The sequence below is a fragment of the Elaeis guineensis genome, chromosome 6 (genome assembly GCF_000442705.2).
Source record: "Elaeis guineensis isolate ETL-2024a chromosome 6, EG11, whole genome shotgun sequence".
NCBI lineage: Eukaryota > Viridiplantae > Streptophyta > Magnoliopsida > Arecales > Arecaceae > Elaeis > Elaeis guineensis.
Window position 1 is genome coordinate 9,566,660 of NC_025998.2, and position 18,949 is coordinate 9,585,608.

General features: G+C 41.5%; 2 protein-coding genes across 6 annotated transcripts; both read right to left on the bottom strand.

Moving 5' to 3' along the window:
• Positions 1-1,556: 1,556 nt before the first annotated feature.
• On the bottom strand, positions 1,557-2,697 carry LOC105047409 (probable purine permease 4). Its single transcript, XM_010926326.4, is given in 3 exon segments — positions 1,557-1,966; positions 1,969-2,619; positions 2,622-2,697. Coding segments are annotated over 3 exon segments (1,137 nt in total).
• A 7,653-nt stretch (positions 2,698-10,350) lies between these two features.
• LOC105047338 (uncharacterized) lies at positions 10,351-18,692 on the bottom strand. Of its 5 annotated transcripts, none has more exons than XM_010926239.4 (9): positions 18,300-18,688; positions 17,299-17,363; positions 16,980-17,124; positions 16,825-16,901; positions 14,421-14,870; positions 13,765-14,304; positions 12,686-12,898; positions 11,673-11,816; positions 10,351-10,957 (listed from the first exon to the last, which is right to left on the bottom strand). In XM_010926239.4, the coding sequence occupies exons 1-9, from the start codon at positions 18,325-18,327 to the stop codon at positions 10,865-10,867; spliced, it is 1,755 nt and encodes a 584-aa protein (XP_010924541.1). In that variant the 5' UTR covers positions 18,328-18,688; the 3' UTR covers positions 10,351-10,864. The 5 variants fall into 5 exon arrangements, with proteins under 5 accessions (XP_010924541.1, XP_073115202.1, XP_073115200.1 ...); XM_073259100.1 differs by lacking the exon at positions 10,351-10,957 and adding an exon at positions 11,000-11,550 and having other exon boundaries at positions 18,300-18,690; XM_073259101.1 differs by having other exon boundaries at positions 16,825-17,124; positions 18,300-18,690.
• Between the last annotated feature and the right edge of the window lie 257 nt (positions 18,693-18,949).

The window sequence follows — 18,949 nt, forward strand, 5'->3', positions numbered from 1 at the left end:
CCATGTGCATTTGTGGCACCAGAAACTTATAAGCAAACTTGGTCATGAGTTGATGTCAATTTATGTCAAGCTCCCATCACAAGTCTTCACTACCAAATGCATTCCATGAATACCAACAAATTATGTGTTAACAAATGAACGATGTGCTCTACATGCCAGTGAATTGGGTGCAAGCTATGTCTGGCCATTAAGATTCTGCCATGTATCATAATTTTAACAAAGTAAAATAATTAATTAGTGTTACAGTGGGTAACCACTTATCTCCTCTCATCACATACATGCACCGAAATGGTTCAAATGTATTTTGCCATTTTTGCAATTTATTAGCTTCCCCCATAGTTTTGCTTAATACTTGAGGATGAACTTGTGGGGGAGAGAGGTTTCCTCATAAATTAAATGGAAAAATAAAGATTTGTACATTGTATTCGGTCAGTCCTATCATGCATTTGAGGACAAAATGCTACTGATGGGTACGATTGCAACCCATGTGCATTTTTTGGAATCAGAAGCTTATAAACTTGGTCATGATCAGTTGATGTCAATATATATATAGGACAAGTCTTCACACCAAATGCATTCCGCTCATGCTAGAATATATACTAATTAAAAATTTTGTATTTTATAGTAAACGAATGAATGACGTGCTCTACTTGCCCATGAATGGAGCAAATTAGAATTTTCCGGCCAATAAGATTTTCCATGGACAGTAATTGTAAAAATGTTCTAAAAATAGTGTTATGAGGGGTTATAAGCACTGATCATCATTTCCTCTCGTCACGTACATGCATCGAACGATTCAAATATATTTTTCTCTTTTTTTTTTCAATTTATTAGCTCCCTTTTTTGTTTTGTTCCATACTTCATGACTTAAAGTGGAGGGAGAGAGGTCTATTCCTAAATTAAATGGAAAAATAAAGATTTGTACAGCGCACACAATTAGCTCCCCTATGCATTTGAGGGTAAAATGCTACTGATGAGTGCGAATGAAGTCCATTGCATTTTGGCATCAGAAACTAACAAGTAAACCTAGTCATGAGTTGATTTTGATTTATGTCAAGCTTCCAATAGTTTCCATACTAAATGCACTCCACTCATGCCTGGTACCATCAAATGCTGATACATTTGATATTTTATGTGAATACCGTGCCAGAATGAGCAACACTAACCCCCGAGTGAAGTGAAACTCAATATAGAAGCTCTGATCGGCAACGAAGTTGCACCGGTTGCTCATATACTATTGGGTTAATGGCTAACCAACAAGGACTAGAATGACCAATGGCATGATTCAATACTAGAAAAAAACATCAAACCCAAGATCAAAGCAGCTTGAGTACATGGCATGCATGCACACACCCATCTTTCATTCTATAAGGTGTTTTTCTATTGTCTGCACTAAATTGACGTTGATGTTTACCAATGATAAGCTCTAAAACCAACTCACTCTATCCTTTTGCGAAAACCGCTACTATTCTTGTAAATCTTAAACTAAACAAAACCGCAATCTTTACCCAACCCCATTTAGCGCTAAAAACAGAAACAAAAGCAAAAAACAACAGTCACAAGTTACACCCCCCGTCACTACTACTCCTGGCGCCCGACCTCTCGATCTCATTCTTTCCTTCCACCAGTACCACCTCCTCCTCCTCCTCCTCCTCCTCCCGGGCCTCTTCCTCTTTCTTCTTCTTCTTATACTCCCCATATAGATAGGAAGAGAAGCCCCACAAACACAATGCCAGCGCCACCGCCTTCTGCCCGCCAAACACGTCGCCGAACGCTACCACTCCGCCGACAACGTTCACCGCCAGCAGCGCCGTCATGCAGACCCCGCTATGGAGCGACGAGGTCAAGAAAACCATGCCGGCCGTCCCCATGAAGCACATCTGCCAGGTCACCACCGTCGCCACGATCGTCACCCAATACCCGGCCTTCCCCAAATCCCAACTCTCCTCCACCCACCGTCCGCCGCCATCCCCACCGCCGCCAGCGCCGTCGCCGCCACCTGCATCACCACCTGCACCTCCATCACCAGCCGGTACCCATCCACCTTTCTGTACACCAACTCCATGATCGGGAGATAGAGGGCGAAGAGGCAGGCGGCGCCGAGGGTGGCGGCGAACCCGAGGAAGAAGCGGCCGCGGGAGACTCCCGGGGGCCGGTCGGAGTTGGAGCCGATTGCGAGGAGGACGGAGGCGAGCGTAAGAAGGACGACGCAGTTGAGATTCGAGAAGGTCAGAGGTTGGCGAACGAGAAGAGCGGAGAGGACAAGAATGAAGGCCAGCTGGGACGAGAGAATTAGAGAAGATGTGGACACCGGGAGGTACGATACGCCCCAGGAGATGAGGAGATTGTTGACACCCAAGAGCAGGCCAACAAAGAGACACAGAGCAAAAAGGCGAGGAGTGAAGCGAAAGAAGGGGGAAGAAGAAGAAGAAGAAGACGGAGAGAGATAGATAGGGACGAGAAGGAGAGGGAAGCCGGCCGACTGGACCAAGGTGGCGACCCACCGGTTCGAACCGCCATGGGCGAAGTAGAACCGGGAGAGGAGGGTAGAGGCGAGGGTGCCGACGAAGAGAGCCACGTAGTTGACCGCCAGGAGGACATAGAATGACCGCCGTTTGGTGCCCCGCGGAGCATCCTGATCGCTTGGGTTTGATCTCCTCTTCCTCTCCCTCCTTCGGCTTCGACGGTGGTGGCCATGAAGAAAGTGGAAGGAAACATGGGAGGAGAGATGGATTTTATACGTGGCCTTGGTTTCGATGATGTTGTTCCTCAGGAACTCTTTGCTTGTCCTGCATGGGCCAACCGATTGGAAGACGCGTGTACGATTTCTTTTGTCTCTTATATGTCGCTAGCTTTGGATATGGTTAAGAGATGTGTGGATGAGGGATATTGAAACATGACCCGTGCGATAAACGATGGGAAGGACGTTCTCACCCATGTTTACGCTTCTGCGGTGGTAGCCGTCCGGTTGGCTCGGCTCATTCGGTGCCAGTCCCGTAAAACAGAAAGAGTTGAATGTTGAATTATTAGGTGTAGTACCGTAGTAGTTATACTAAGTGCCATCAGGTGTGAATCCGGCACAAAGGAAACCACAAGGACTTGAACGTTAAATTGTTAATAGTAGGTGATGTATTTATAGCATGTGGTATCAAGTGCATATAATGAGATGGGGTAGGGGAGATGCACACCAAGCATCTCCCAATAGGATGGTAGATATTTCAGAGTAAGGGATTCCTATTTTTTTTTTTTTTCCAGGGGCAAAGAGGATGCATTATATTAAAATAAAAGTGAATAAATATATCTTTGAATTAGAAAATAAAATATCTAAAAATTGAATAGAAAGATCAATCCTAAAATCTCAAAGGAAGGGGATTGCTCTTTGCTACTCAAACAAAAAGACACCGGTCTTTATCAAGGATAAGAAAAGGAAATGATATGCAGGATAAAGGGTCAAAGGTGGTTATAGAGTTAATAAAGATCAGGACAGGTATGAAGAACGTTTGGTGAGGATGTTCACATGAAACATCTAGAAATGGTGAGAATAGGGACGAAAGAAATGTGATCAATCGAGGGACAAAAAAAATGTGATCAATCAAGAGTGGTTGTTGTGCAAAGAGAGGGATGGTCAAATGGCAAGACTAGATTCAATGAATGAATTACATAGCACAAATTCTCTATGATGCACCGCAGTATATAGTACATCATATTAATCATTCATCGCAGGATGGATGGTCAGCAAACAACATGCGCACCAAGTGCTAGTTATGCATACAAGGAGTGTGTATTGTTTGCTAGTCATTTATTTATGAGTAGGATGGATAGTCAGCATGATGCACCGCATGTTATGGTGCATCACGTGCACCACAAAAGTGCCGGTTCATAGAGTACATGCCCTTCCAATGTGCGCTAGAGTTGCTTCCATTCACACGGTGAACAACATGTATCGAACAGTGAAGCACGCCTTGCTCCCATGAGGCCGGTTTTGGTTGCGTATGTAGGTAACCTTTGGAGAGTGGGTGATATAGGGGGAAAAGGGGCTGGGTCTAGATGCGACTAAGAGGAGGCTCAAACAAAAGGGCTTCTTTTTTTCTTTGGACTTTCCAAACAATATTAGATACTGGGCTTTTGTTAGAAGTATGATCCCATGACAATGCTGTTCATCGGTGTATTCGAATGTAGTCATGCAACATTGGTGAATCTATTGGGTGGATGTCTGGTCAGGAACCACCTTCCAAAATCTTTTCAGTACCACGCGATGTAGCAGGAAGAAAGAAGAAACAAAACAAAAAAAAAATAATCAAAATACGTGGATCAACCACAAAAGGGCTCGTCTCCACGGGGCATGCAAACTTCACTATGAAAAAAAAAATTATAAGAGGATACCTCACCCTCAACCCTTGTACACCCAATTCTCTCTTACCTGAAGTTCTCCTCACAAAAGCTCTCTCTTTCTTGGAGACCATCTGAACCCCTGAAGAGCCTGGCGACCGCTGTCCAGAAGCCTCCTGCTCCTCTCACAGCAGCCTTACACCTCTCTCTCTCCTCTGGTTCGTACGGCGGCGAGAAAACCCAACCACCACTTCCTCTGTTCGTCACAGGGCCCTTTTAAAGGGTTAAACAGAGTTTAAATCTAATTAGATTAGGTTTAAGAGTCCTAAACAAGCCAAATCAGCCCCGTGAACCGTCGGATCGTCACCGGAAATCACCTGGGCCCTCCGATCGCGCTCCGATCCATGGAATAGTCCGTGGACCGCGAGAAACGCGTGGGAAACGCCCACGCGGTCCACAGGCCCCACCGTGGACCGCCCGTCCACGGTGGACCGGGGCAAGGGGCCAGAAGGGCCGGCAGGGCCTGGGCCGGCCCGCGTGCGCGGGCCTGCGCGCCCGGCTGGGCCGTGTGCCCGCCTGGGTCGCGCGTCCCGTGGGCCTGGGTCACACGTCCCGTGCGCCGCCGCCTGCGGCCGCACCGCTGCGGCCCGCCGCCGGTCGCCGGCGGTCCTCCACCGCCTCGATTCTCGTGCTGACTTCAAAAGCTCGTATCTCCTCCATCCGAGCTCCGTTTCAGGTGATCTTGGTCTCGTTGGACTCCGTTTTTCGCCGCGAATCTCGCTGTGGGCTCAGTGTGGGCTGAATCTCGATACATCAAATCCTAACAATCTCCACCTCGACTCGATATTCTGCCTCCTCCAAACTCCGAGAGCTTCTGGATCTCCTCGCCCCCATCCCTGGGGCAATTGCTGCTGATCATGGATGGGCAAACATGGGAGTTGAGCCAGGCTGCTCGATCAATCTCCATCGTATGCTGTGCTCCTCCTGACCTAAGACCTGCTCGGGGCATCATCCTGCGGCAATAGGAATCTCACCTTGCGACGTCGCCTCCGTCCTCCCGAGTCTCCTGTCTCGTGCCCGATCCGCCTCCTGGAGCTCCACCTCGCTCTGGACTCCACCTGGCTCCCGAAGCTCCACCTCGCACTGGGCTCCCCGCCAGGTAATAATGTCCTCTGCTCCCCTTCTTCCCCTCCAGCACAATCCTATGCCGCGTAGCACCCTCAGGATTCCTCCACCAGCTACCGTCCTGTAACCTCTCGAATCCAGTCTGCTAAGTAAGATAAGATTCCGTCTGAAATCGGATATGTATCGGACCTCCCCCAATCTCCTCACTGCACCGTCATGTGTCCTCCAGCTGACCGTCCCAATGCCTCTGATCGCACAGCTCAATCCATCCGGCAATATACAGTGCCCTCATTGTTCTCCAGGGAGTTAAACTGCTCCTCTCTGCAACATACATGATAGGGGCATGCAGAATCTAATATCCACTACTGGAAGAAGTAGATACCTCGTCAGATATCTCCAGGACATCTCCATTTGAATCGCTGTCGGCCGTCGCTACAGCAGCCACCGTCCGATTTTTAAGTTGAGGGCAATCTCTGGCTAGATGCCCCAACTCCTCATACCGGTAACACCTGATTTTGCTCAAGTCCTCCTGGACTTAGACCGCCCTCGTTGCGATCTCCTGTCGCTCCGTCTACCGCCTCCTGCTCCTCCAGAAGCCACCAAAGCTGAGCTACCGCCACTTGAGCTCGAAGCTGGGTTCTCCCTCATGAGAACCTCGTTCTGGAGTATCACCGCGGTGACCTCGTCCATCTTGATAGTGCTCTTTCCCACTAGAAGAGCAGTCACCAAGGACTCGACGAAGGGGAAGCGACGCCAGCAAAATCAGCGCTCTGGTATTCTCCTCAACGTTTTCGCCAATGCTGAGGAGGTCGGTGAGGATCTTCTGGAAGTGGCTGAGATGCTCCTGCACGCTCTGTCCCTCAATCATCCGCAATTGGTAAAACTGCCTCCAGAGAAAAGAGTGTTGGTGAGAGACTTCGCCATATACAACTCCTCGAGCTTCGACCACAGCACTGTCGGGAAAGTCTCGCTCAGCACATGGATCACCACCTCATCCGTCAGGTACATGCGGATGGTATTCACCGCCTGCATCTGTAGCCGTTTTCAATCCCGCACCAACATGATGGTCGCTTCTCATTGCACAAGAGAGCATCGATCAACCCCTGTTGGATGAGCATGTCCTTCACCCTTGCCTGCCACAAGGAGAAATTGCTCTTACCATCAAATTTGTTGATCTCCATCTTGATTGTTTCTGTCTTCTCCATCTTCAGTCTTGCTCACTACCACTGCAATCTGATCCTTGTACCGCCTTGCTCTGATACCACTTGTTGGGTGGATGTTTGGCCAGGACACCACCTCCCAAGATCTTTTCAGTACCACGCGATGCAGCAGGAAGAAAGAAGAAACAAAACAAAAAAAAAAACAATCAAAATACGTGGATCAGCCACAAAAGGGCTCGTCTCCACGGGCATTCAAACTTCACTATGAAAAAAAATTTTACAAGAGGAGACCTCACCCTCAACCCTTGTACACCCAATTCTCTCTCACCTGAAGTTCTCCTCATAAAAGCTCTCTCTCTTTTGGAGACCCCCCGAACCCCTGAAGAGCCTGGCGATCGCTGTCCAGGAGCCTCCTGCTCCTTCTCTCACAGCAGCCTCACGCCTCTCTCTCTCCTCTGGTTCGTACGGCGGCGAGAAAACCCAACCACTACTTCCTCTGTTCGTCACAGGGCCCTTTTAAAGGGTTAAACAGAATTTAAACCTAATTAGATTAGGTTTAAGAGTCCTAAACAAGCCAAATCAGCCTCGTGAACCGTCGGATCGTCACCGAAAATTACTGGGCCCTCCGATCGCGCTTCGGTCCACGGAATAGTGCCGTGAACCGCGAGAAACGCGTGGGAAAGCCCACGCGGTCCACAGGCCCCGTGGACCGCCCGGTCCACGGTGGACCGGGCAAGGGGCCAGAAGGGCCGGCAGGGCCTGGGCCGACCCGTGTGCGCGGGCCGGGCCGCGCCAGCGCGCGCCTGGGCCGCCGGGCCTGGGTCGCGCATCCCGCGCGCCGCCGCCTGCGGCCGCGCCGTTGCCGCCCGCCGCCGGTCGCCGGCGGTCCTCCACGCCTCGATTCTCGTGCCGACTTCAAAAGCTCGTATCTCCTCCATCCGAGCTCCGTTTCAGGTGATCTTGGTCTCGTTGGACTCCGTTTTTCATCGCGAATCTCGCTGTGGCTCAGTGTGGGCTGAATCTCGAGGCGTCAAATCCTAACAGAATCTAAGCTTGTTTGTACTCGACTTTATTCTCACCAGGTAAAAGATCCAGCCAATATCCGTTATAAAAGCAGGTAAGATTTAATACGATTGAAAACTGATTGGATATTATTCGACTACATCCGTTTCCGTATCATGCTCGGATCAAATTCGAATAGAAATAGTTGTGCGCGGTTGGATACAGAGATCTAAAGTCTAGATTTTTTTAGTATTTTTCTCAAAATCCAACTCTGGCCAAAAAAAACGGAAATCTAAAAACTATCAATATGAGAATTTATGAAGGGGTTGAAAACAGGTAAGATAATTATATCTATTTCAATATCTTTGGGTGGAATCTAAACAAATCGTTACATTGGATTGGATCTGAATATCAATCTAGACATTGGCTTATGAATTGTGCTGGATATTGGATGGATTTTAAGGATTTTTCTGAATTTGAATGTGGTAAAAAAATATATACATATAAAAACCACCATAAAAGGGGAAAAAACCATTACCACATATTGGATTTGTGTGAGGATTATAAAAATTTTTCTCGATCTAGGTCTGCTTAAATTAAAATCTAAGAGCCATCAATATCAAGATTCAAATTTTAAATTCCAATGGGATGGGGGCATCCTGCATTCTATTCAGGTCGGGACTTCAAAACCCATATTCACACTGATAGATAAGAAAAAAGAAAAAAAAATAAGAAGAAAGAAGAAGAAAAAAAAGAAAGAAAAAATGAATAAGAAAATGAAAGAAGGGAAGAAGAAAGCAAAAAAAAAAAAAGAAATATAGGAAGGGATATGAGAAAGAAAAAGAGAAAAAAAAAAAGAGAGGAAACAAAAAGAAAAAAAAAAAAGAAAAAGAAAAAAAAGAAGGGAAAGAAAGATGAAAGACATCTATTAAAATGTATAATCAGAATTTCTGTTGGGATGGGATAGGACAGTAGAGCATCCCATTCCTTGGAGAGACTAGACCACCCACAACCATAAAATTTAAAACCTTAATCAAAATTAAATCGATGATCTCTCAACTGATCAACAACCATGGAACACTATAATAACATTTCAAATGTTATATAATTATTTTTCAATTTTAAAAAAAAATCGATCTTTTATGAAAATACATAACTTCATTTTATTTATTTATAATATTTACAAAATATTTTTTAAAATATTTAAAAGTATTGATTACTTCAATATATTTTTATATTTGTATATAATTTCTTCTTAAAAGTTTTTAAAAAATATATATTTTCATATCTTAATAATTCATTTTTTTTATAAAACTTCAAGCATATCTTTTTGATCAAAAATGAAAAATGAATAACTCATTTTATTCTCTATGATATTTTTAAAATATTTTTATTTAACATATATCTAAAATATCCTAAACCTTCGGATCTTAAAGATTCGGCATCCGAAACCAACCTGTGAAAAATTTCAGCATTCCTGAGCCCACTGATTTAGTTCATCTCTACAAAGTATCAATGCTGAACAAGAGCAATTCTTTGTGAGGATGGCAATCGGATCGGATCGAATCATAAACGGATTGGATCATAAATGGATCGGATCAGAAAATCATCAATCCAAATCTGATCTGTTTATTAAACGGGTCAAAAATTTGAACATGAATCGACTTATTTATTAAATAGAAAACCCGATCCGACCCATTTAATCTGTTTATTAAATAGATCAAATTAGGTTAAATGGCTTAAACAGATTTTAAACAGGTTAAATAGATCTTAAATGGGTTAAACAGGTTAAACAGATCGGATTAAATAAGTTAGAAATAGGTTAAATAAATTAAACAGATTATCTAACTCAATCCGATCTGGATATTAAACGGATTAAACGGATCAGATATCTAAAATTCAAATATGATCTAATTATTAAATAGATTAAATAAATTAATTTATTTATGATTCAAATTCATTTAGTTTAAATTTAAATCTGATGGATCGAATATGAATCAGATTAATAGATTAAATTATATTTTATTAATTTTAATTTTTTATGCATCGTGCGGTGCAATAAGAATTTCGCTGCTGGATAATATTGATCCCGAGCCCGTTTTCCCATCTTTGGTTTCGCTTCTGAGGCTGGCCCGTTTCCCCTCAAACCAGCCGTCCTTTCTTAATAAACACTAGCCCTCGTTGTTTATATGATTCTTCTGATATACAGATGTCATAATCTTTGCACATTCCGAATTATATACTGTTAATGATTGGATTGTCAACCTACAGTGCATTCGCTATCATCCAAAAAATACCTACAGTGCATTCGCACAACGCATCCGATTGAACGAAATGTCGACCACTCCTTTTTGCTAGTTGCGTGTCTCCATCAGGGCTGCAGATAGCCAGAACAAAGTCCAACAACTATTAATCATTTTTTTTGGATAAATATTCACTTCATATTCTGTGGCTTTGGATGAAAGGACTCAGCTTTTTTTTTTTTTTGGTAAACCGAAAGGAATGAGCTTAACCAACCAAATAATGGCATAATTTCTACAGATCACCATCGAAGGCCGGGCCTATACGTTTTTCCCATCACTATCGAGCACCATAAACTCTAGTTATCCGCTAAGGGCATTCCGAAAACCACTGCTACATCAAAGCTCCACCAAACACATCGTTTGCATACGAACAGTAAATAAAGTTCCGTACGTTCAAGATTCCTCAGTTAACAGAATAAAGAGCCATCCGCTATAAGAAAGAGAATTTCTAGATTTTATTTTTTGCAATTCTTTCTTCACCTTTTCTTTTTTTTTTTTTTTTTTTTTCCTTCTCCATTTTACAACAACACTGCATTCGCATAGACCTTGGGCTTCCAACTCAGAAAGCTCATCAAGTCTAGCAACCTGCAGTACCGCCCGCCCGCCCACCAACATAGGAGCTTCCTCGACAGCCAAAATAAACGCCCCCCAGAAACATGAAACAGAAAAGTAAGAACGACATTCCTCCAATGAGAACAAAAGCAGAGTATGAATTCTATGGAATGTGTTGGCACGAGATCTGTCATTGCCAACGGCATTGGTTTCCGCTTTACTGGGAATAGCTATCGCATCTCTACCCAATCATTGCAAACTTGCTCATGGGGAGTTACCTTTCTTCAGAAGCACTGCGCTTTTTTTTTTTTTTTTTTCCAATTTTTTCCACGTCAGATGTCCACCATAATGCCTCAGTCTTACCCAATTCACACAGGCATCCTTCCACCGCCGTTACTTCGCCGCAGCCACCACTGCTTGCTCCTCCTTGGTCTTGCCAGAAGACATCTCCAACTGGGGACTGGAAACTTTAAACTTTGGATCAACCTGTGTTGCAAATTGGGCCAAGTCATCAGCTTTTGGCTGTATAAGTTACAAATAAAAACATTAGTGAAGGTTTAATGTCATCAATCAAATCGTTAAAATGATCGGTTATCTAACAAGGAACAGAATCACAAAACGGACAGCACAGAACAAATCAAAATATTATCAAACATGATGTTATGATGTCTATCAATAATCACCCCACCCCACAAAAAAAAAAAAAAAAATACACTCTGTAGCATATAGACTAATTAAATCTGGTAATTGTCTAGCAACTGACTATATCTATTTTAATAGGCATACCAAAGTGTAGCCTATACCGTGCCTTAGAAAACAGAAACACGATGATCCATGAAACTTTCCCAGCGTCACCAGAATTTGCTATAACACCAGACCAATTGGATATATTCAACCGGTGGCAGTTAGCAATCAGGTCCACAGCAAATCCCAGAAAATTTTACATTTACCATGGCAGACCAAGATTGCATTGTTGCATAAGACGGTCCGTTTCCACTACATACATAACCTATTCGGTAGATATGCATAATGCTCACTTCAACAAGATTCTTTTCTCTTGAATGCAGGAGCATGATAACCTACTCAGAAGATCAAAAAGTGTACAGCCAACAATAAACATGCAATTAGCTGATCGAAATCAGAAAAAGAAAAATGAGAACCTTGGTAGAGGTATGAAGGAAAATATTATCGATGAACGTACCAAATTTGGAGTAGGCGGCTTGCTCCTTTTTTCCTGCATTGCTTTCTGCCGATTCTCATAGAAACCAAAGTCATCCAATATAGAAGTCTTTGAGGAATAGCTCTTAAAAATGTTCAACATCTCAGTACCTTGGGGAAATTTCACCTAATATTAATATAGCATAAGAATTTGATTAGAAGACAATATGTCATTCGCAAATAACATAATGCCTGAAAAGATTAAAGAAATTATCACAAAATAATAAGGAAAACCTAATTGAGCGGACCATATGACAGTTATCCAGATAATGAAACCCCCATATCAAAACTCCACAGCTCAAATCAAAACAACGAATAAAAGATGTAGTAAGAGTTGACACACCCAACTTCACCATGTTTAGCTCTTTAACAGAATTTTTTACAAGGATAGTGCAACCTATTTTTGAGAGCATTTGAATAGTGTGTCATCCAAACGAGTTACAGACTTCATCCTTACACGCAGGTTTTCACATGTTAAGAGACATGAAATGCAACTTATAGCTTCCACATAATAAATTCTAAAGGTAAAGCAGAGCTGATTAAGAACTAAATAATGCCTGAGCTAACATCATAGTATTGTGTATCTTAAAAGCATTATAACATGCGTCTTTAACAATGGACAAAAAAATTAAGGTCACTGAAGAAGTTCATATACATAGAGGCATGTCCTCATTACCCTTAAAAACTTAAAACAGTTAGGCATGATAAAATTTTCTCTTTAAGAATGCTTGTCATTTTATCGATATCAAATATGATGAAAAGACGGCAGTTGTCGTTTCGACATCAACAATATTGGGAAAAAACATTACAGATATTGGTGTTAACCAAATTCCAGTGTTGAAAGCAAAATTAATAGAACATATAATAAATACAAAGTTCCACGTTTAGTCAAATTTCTCACAAGCATAGATGAACAGGACCAGTCATCTAGGCATTTTGATACATCTGTGACCACACAAGTTATCAGAAAGTTACAATATAGTTTTTGAAGGGTACCTCTTGTGTATCTCTGCTATTAGTAACGGGCTTGTTCTCATTGTTCTCCAATATTATATGACGAAATTGCGGATTTGGAACATCCTTTATTATGTGCCACTTTACTGGGAAAAAACCATTCCACTTGTCCTGTTGCCAAAAATCCATATTCTTGCTGAAATCTACTCGACCAATCATTTCAGCTACACCACAAAACTGACCACTTGCATTAACCTGGGCATTAAAAATGATTTAAAAGATGAAAGTAAGCAAAGAGATAAGCTGAATACTAATTTGCAAATAGAGTCCTTAAAATGAAAAGCTGCATTACAGTTGAGCTACTATCTCTAAATAATTCCCTGGGTGGACCAAATGGAATTTAGATGGCCACGCTAGCAGTATAAATCTATAAACTTCAATCTCAACAACTCAACTCAAACTCATTATAATTGAACTCAAGCATCCCATGTGTCACCAGGATAACTTTGTACTAGCAGTAAAGTTCAAATCGGAAGCTATAGTACAGTTGGTTTCCCATTGTCTAAACACAACTATATAATTTAGACAAAACAATAATGGCATTTAAAATGAAAAGGAAAAAGAAAGCATGCTAAAGCCTACAAATCACAATGTCATCGTCCAAATTCCAACTCATGTTACTGAATTCGATCACACCGCAAAAGTATAAGCAAGAGCATGCATATATGCATCTTGACTCTTGAGTGTGAAAACTGATGAGCAAGATAAAGCATGTGTGGACCGAAATAAATGCAGCAAATTAGTGGCAGAGCTTTAGCAAAGGTTAGCACCATATAAGATCCGCATACATTTGCCCTACTCTTAATTCCCAATAATATCAGGAACCCGTATAGTAAAGAACATGTCTCTCAATAACAGGTTCATTTTCTTATGACATATAAACATTTATATGAATGTTACAAATACAAACAATGCAACTTTATACAATTGATTGTAAATTTGTAACATTGGTGACCCAAATGCTTGCTCCTAGCAAATCATAGCCCATACTTGTAGAAAATAGTATTGATCATATCAGGTCACATCTATAATTAGGCCTGTAAAAGGATTAGTATACTTACAGAGAAGAAAAGAAACACAGGACACTTGATGCCCTTTTCTGCCATCTTCTCCTGTGCAACTTGAAAAGCATTGTCAAGCCTTTTGTTTCCATTTGGAGTGCTTGCCCACACATTGTACTTAATACTCTTGTGAATGTCATCTTCACTGTATGATTTTATCACAAAGAACAAAGCATGATCATACTTTGTAGGAAAATCAGGATGGTTATATTCATCTCTATTTACAACAGCAGCTATTGAAGCGCTGCTGTTCTCATGCTTCTCAACAGAGAGAGATCCATCAGCTTCAACCTCAGAGTTCCAAGAAATTTTGGAGCTATTTGTTCTTGGACCACGATTCTGTTCATTTAGCAAGTCAAAATCGCCAAGGCCATTAAGCTTGTTTCTTGGTTTCAGCTTCTCACTGCCAACCAAACTTCTACCACTTTCTTTCAAACTGATGGAGTTGGTTGGATACAGCAGGCCACCTTTCCCTTGGTTAATATATGGCGGAAACTTGTTTATGGGAGGATAACCTTTGGATAGAACAGCAGCAGCTGCCTAAAACCAAGTCAAGTCAACATTAAAAATGAGCCAAAAGATAGCCAAAAATTCACATATGTCCAAAGGCAAGGCAGTGGATCTGAAGTTATTAAATATATACAAAAATGCATTACCTTATTCACAGGCTTCAGAGGTTGACTACGTACTGTAGGAGTTAGTGACACATCTGACGCTGGTGAGGATCCTTTTGTTTCTGAGGTAGACTTTAGGCTTGGCGAAGCTTTTAAATTTGCGAATGTATTGCCCTGGGAAGAGTAATTAGGTTTGCTACATAGATTTGATGAATCTCCATTAGTTGTGCTCCCCTGGGACCCATCTGGAAAAAGAAAAGATGCATCCCATGGGTACACAGGAACAGGCTCAGGTCCATAAGCAACTGGTTGAGGAAAAGGCATTGGAGAAACGAGGGGTTGAGGGATCATTGGAGCTGGGTAATATGGTTGGCCCAAGTTGTACTGTCCATCAAAACCAATCATGGCACCAGGTGAGAATGTACTATAAGAAGTGTATCCAGGTTGAAGGCCTGGCAGATAATATACAAATGATCCATCTACTTGAACGGCCTGAAATAAAACATAAACATATGTTACTGCAGCCCAATGTTGCATAACCAGCCAGCACCTTAGAAAAGCATAACCATCGAATCATTTATCTATCCACGACTGTCATCATAAACAAAGATTCTTGAATCAGAGGGAGATACGTATTTGAGTATTCAAATGGTAAAGGGTGAGCCTTGGTGCAACGGTAAGATTGCTCCAATATGACCAAGAGGTCACAAGTTTGAAACACAGAAATAGCCTTTCAGCACATGGAGGTAAAGTTGCATACATCACCCTCACCCTCCCCAAACCCTGCAATGACAGGATTCTCATGCATAAAGCCGCCCTTTTAGGCGGTCCAGATGCTATGGTTAAAGTTGATCAGAAAGGTAACAAATCAAGCATCTTTAACTAAGATATTTCCTGGTGATTTCACCTTTTATTTTTTTCAGTTCATTGTTAATATTAATCAGCCAAGAAAAGTAAAAAAATCTGAGATTTCCAAGCTTAGCATTTCAGTAAGCTCCTATACATGGTAGGATGATTTCATACATCATGCTTCACAAAAGATTGTTCATTTACTTGTTACATAAAATTCACTAGAATAGTTATTAGAATGAAGAAGGTACAGAAACAAAAATAGAATCCTTGAAGCTAGCTGTACAATGGAACCAGGTAAGTAGAACTGTTGCAGGATTCTTGCCAAATAGAGAATATAGAAGCAATTTCATTCGCAGTAGAGCAGAAGGTTTCTGGAGACAAAATACAAAAAAAAAAAAAAATTCATAACTGAAAGTGCGTCGGAACACTTCTGCAGGCTAGATACACCTAACAGAGACTCAGGTTATGAGAGAAAAAAAAAAAAAAAAAAAAAAAATATATATATATATATATATATAAGAGAGAGAGAGAGAGAGAGAGAGAGAGAGAGGTTAATGGCATGAACACATTCAAAAACAATTGAAACTAATACATGAATCACCACATCTCATGTATCCAACAATGCAGGTCATACTGTGTCAATGGCTCAATAATGTTTTTGGAATGTCTTTTTATTTATTTTTTTTTTAAAATCCTTTCATAGCCATATCAACAGTTAAAGAAAAATCAATTTCAAAAAGTTAGATGATAGATAAATGCCTGAACATCCCTTGATAAGATACAAGACAATATCCATCTTGGAAAAGCAAAATAGTAGCAGCAAGAATCAGAATCTTCGTAAAATTAAAAACCTATACTAGGTCCAAGAAGATTCAATAATAGTAATAATTATAATGATAATAGTAGTAATAACAGTAATATTAATAGCAACAGTAACTTGACAGTAAAATATTTATAATATAGGACCAGCTTGGCTACTCTCGAGTGGATCTCCACTCAGATCCAATCAAGTCTAGATTGGAAGATAGAGATCTCACACCAATGATTTGAGTTATTAAATATGATCTACTATCCCTAAATTGCTTACATACTAAAATCATGTAATTTAGAGTCCCCTATATATGCATAAGTAGTCAAACAAATGGACAATTTATATAATATTTGATTATATATGTTTTTTGATTACTTCATGCATAGGCTAGAGGTCTCCAAATCATATGATTTTTTTGTGTATGTAGTTTAGAGGTTGTAAATCACATCCAACAACTCGGATTATTAATGTGGAACTCCTATTATGCAATGGAGACCTGATCGAATCTGAGTGGAGCCAAACCCATCTCTCTCTCTCTCTCTCTCTCTGTGTGTGCGCACGTGCGCGTGCGCGTGCGCGTGTGTGTGTGTAGTAACAACATATATTAATAGAGTCAAGAAGAATTAAACATGAACCAAATAAATTTAGCTTTCTAGTGCTCCATGAGCTACACATGTAGTTTGCTCTGGATCAGGAGAAACACAAAAGCTAAGACTGACTCCAAATTATCAATATATACATATATGTGTGTGTCTGTATTATAACATGAATAAGAAAACTTACAGGAGGCTGAATTTCTAAGCCATCAGTTCCCAAAAAGTAACTTTGGTCATCCCATTCTCCAAACGATCCATTAAATCCTGTGCCAGTACTACCATCAGACAACGGGGGAAAATACATTTCTAAAAAGTTAATAAAACACAGGATAAGAGCCAAACCAGGATAGTAGTATCCATAGTAATACATGCCCGGCTCACCCACCAGAGTCTCCTGGTCCACCTCACTGTCTTTGATGCTGTTTGTTGCATCCTTTGAAGAGATGCAAGATGTTGCATCAGCAGGCCTTGCATCTTTAGGGCCAGACTGTCCAAAAATAGAGAACCAGATATATCAAATTGTTAAAAAGGAACAACGAGTCAGAACTTAGTTACATCTAACAGTGCAAGAATTGCGAAGATAGATAGCGAATGAAAGATCAAGTGACAAGAAAGAGAAAAATTTTACTATTGTAGAATCAATCAAATAAGACACGAATACCATATGGATAGTGCTGGCTGTTGGTGATGTCTCTATCTTCAGATTTTTCACTGCATCTTCGATGCCTGGAAAAGTCGAGGCACACAAAATCAGAATTTCTTGCCAAAAAAAAAAAAAAGAACTTCAATTTTTCCAACAAATTCCTGCACATCAAACTCATATTGGATCTCATGAAGCAGAGATGGTTCCAAGAAACCAGTACAAATAAGTTAATCATACCCAGAAAATTACACGACCTTGATCGGCCTCAGATCTACTGAACAAAATCTATTGGACATTTCAAGATGTAAATATTTTTATCATTCACACACGAATCTTCGCAGATCCAAGGTCCAGAACACTGATTCAATTAATCCATTGATCAAAGACAAGGGGAAAAGGAGACATCAGATACAAGGGCAAATGATGATAAGAAACGCTTTGAAAGAGGTATAGAATTCCAAAAGAAACCCGCGTTCATAACAATTCTATAAATCCTGATCCCTGAGCTTAGGCTTCTAATCCAGTCTATGCAGTGAGAGAGGGGATCGAATAACCAATATGCGAAACGAGCGCCCAGGTACTTATATCTAAAGACAGTAATCAACTCGATAAAGCCCCGGAAAAGCCTCCGGCAACCAAGACGACAATCTCTGATCCTTAAATCTGCAACAAACTTCGACGTAACGGATAGATCTATCCACTATACGTTTAATAAATCCGTCGCAACAGCAAATCGAGTCCAAATCGAAAAATTTTATCAAAATGATTCATTGCAGATCCGATCTCTTATCAAAGAAGCAATAAAGGACATCAGGGATAACGCATGTTTATCCATAAAAATAATAATAATAAAAAAGGATCAAAGACTCGATTCCAAGAACGAAACCCACGATATATCAAAGAAATAATTGAAAAAAAAAATCAAAAAAGTATCAAAAAGGGCAGAAATCCTCGAAGAAATATTAGAAAGAGAGGTTAACCAAGAAAACATTTATCAAGAAAAAAAAAATCTTGGATACCTTTCTCTCCCTTGGCTGCCGCGTCCATGAGATCGCACCACAAATATCACCGCAAAAGAACCCTAAGCTTATTCTTCCTCCTCTAGCTCGAACACCGAACCAAGAACCTCCCTGCCGAAACCCTAGCCCGAGAAGCGCGCACAAGGACCACGCGAGCACTGGCGGAGGTCGCCGGAGCTGGGAACCGCTTCCGAAGAGCGGAGGAGGACGAGAGGAGGGCCGAAGGAAATGGCGGAGATTTCGGTTTAGGAGCCGCAAAAGGCCCGAAGGGTAGATAAAAAATGAACGGTAGGGTGGCACCCACGTCAGCTCTAGCAGCCAATCCTACGGTCCGCGCCGCTTCTCTCTCCACAACAGCGGGGCTCTTGTCTGTCCAACGCGCCTGACAAGCGGCAGCGGAGGCCTCTAAAATCCAGAAGGCGTCGTTCCAGTGTTCTGTAGTAGTCCTTTTATATTAACTGTTCTAATGAACAGAACAAGGAAATGGTTTTGTCGTCTGTGGTTGACTTTGTTGTGTAAGGAGGAATTGGTTAAGATAAAGAACTTATAAAGGATATATGAACTGAAACAACCACATGTATGGGCCCATCAAGGGCATGTGTTGCATGATGGAAAATGCAACATGTATGCTAATTATTGATATCGTGACC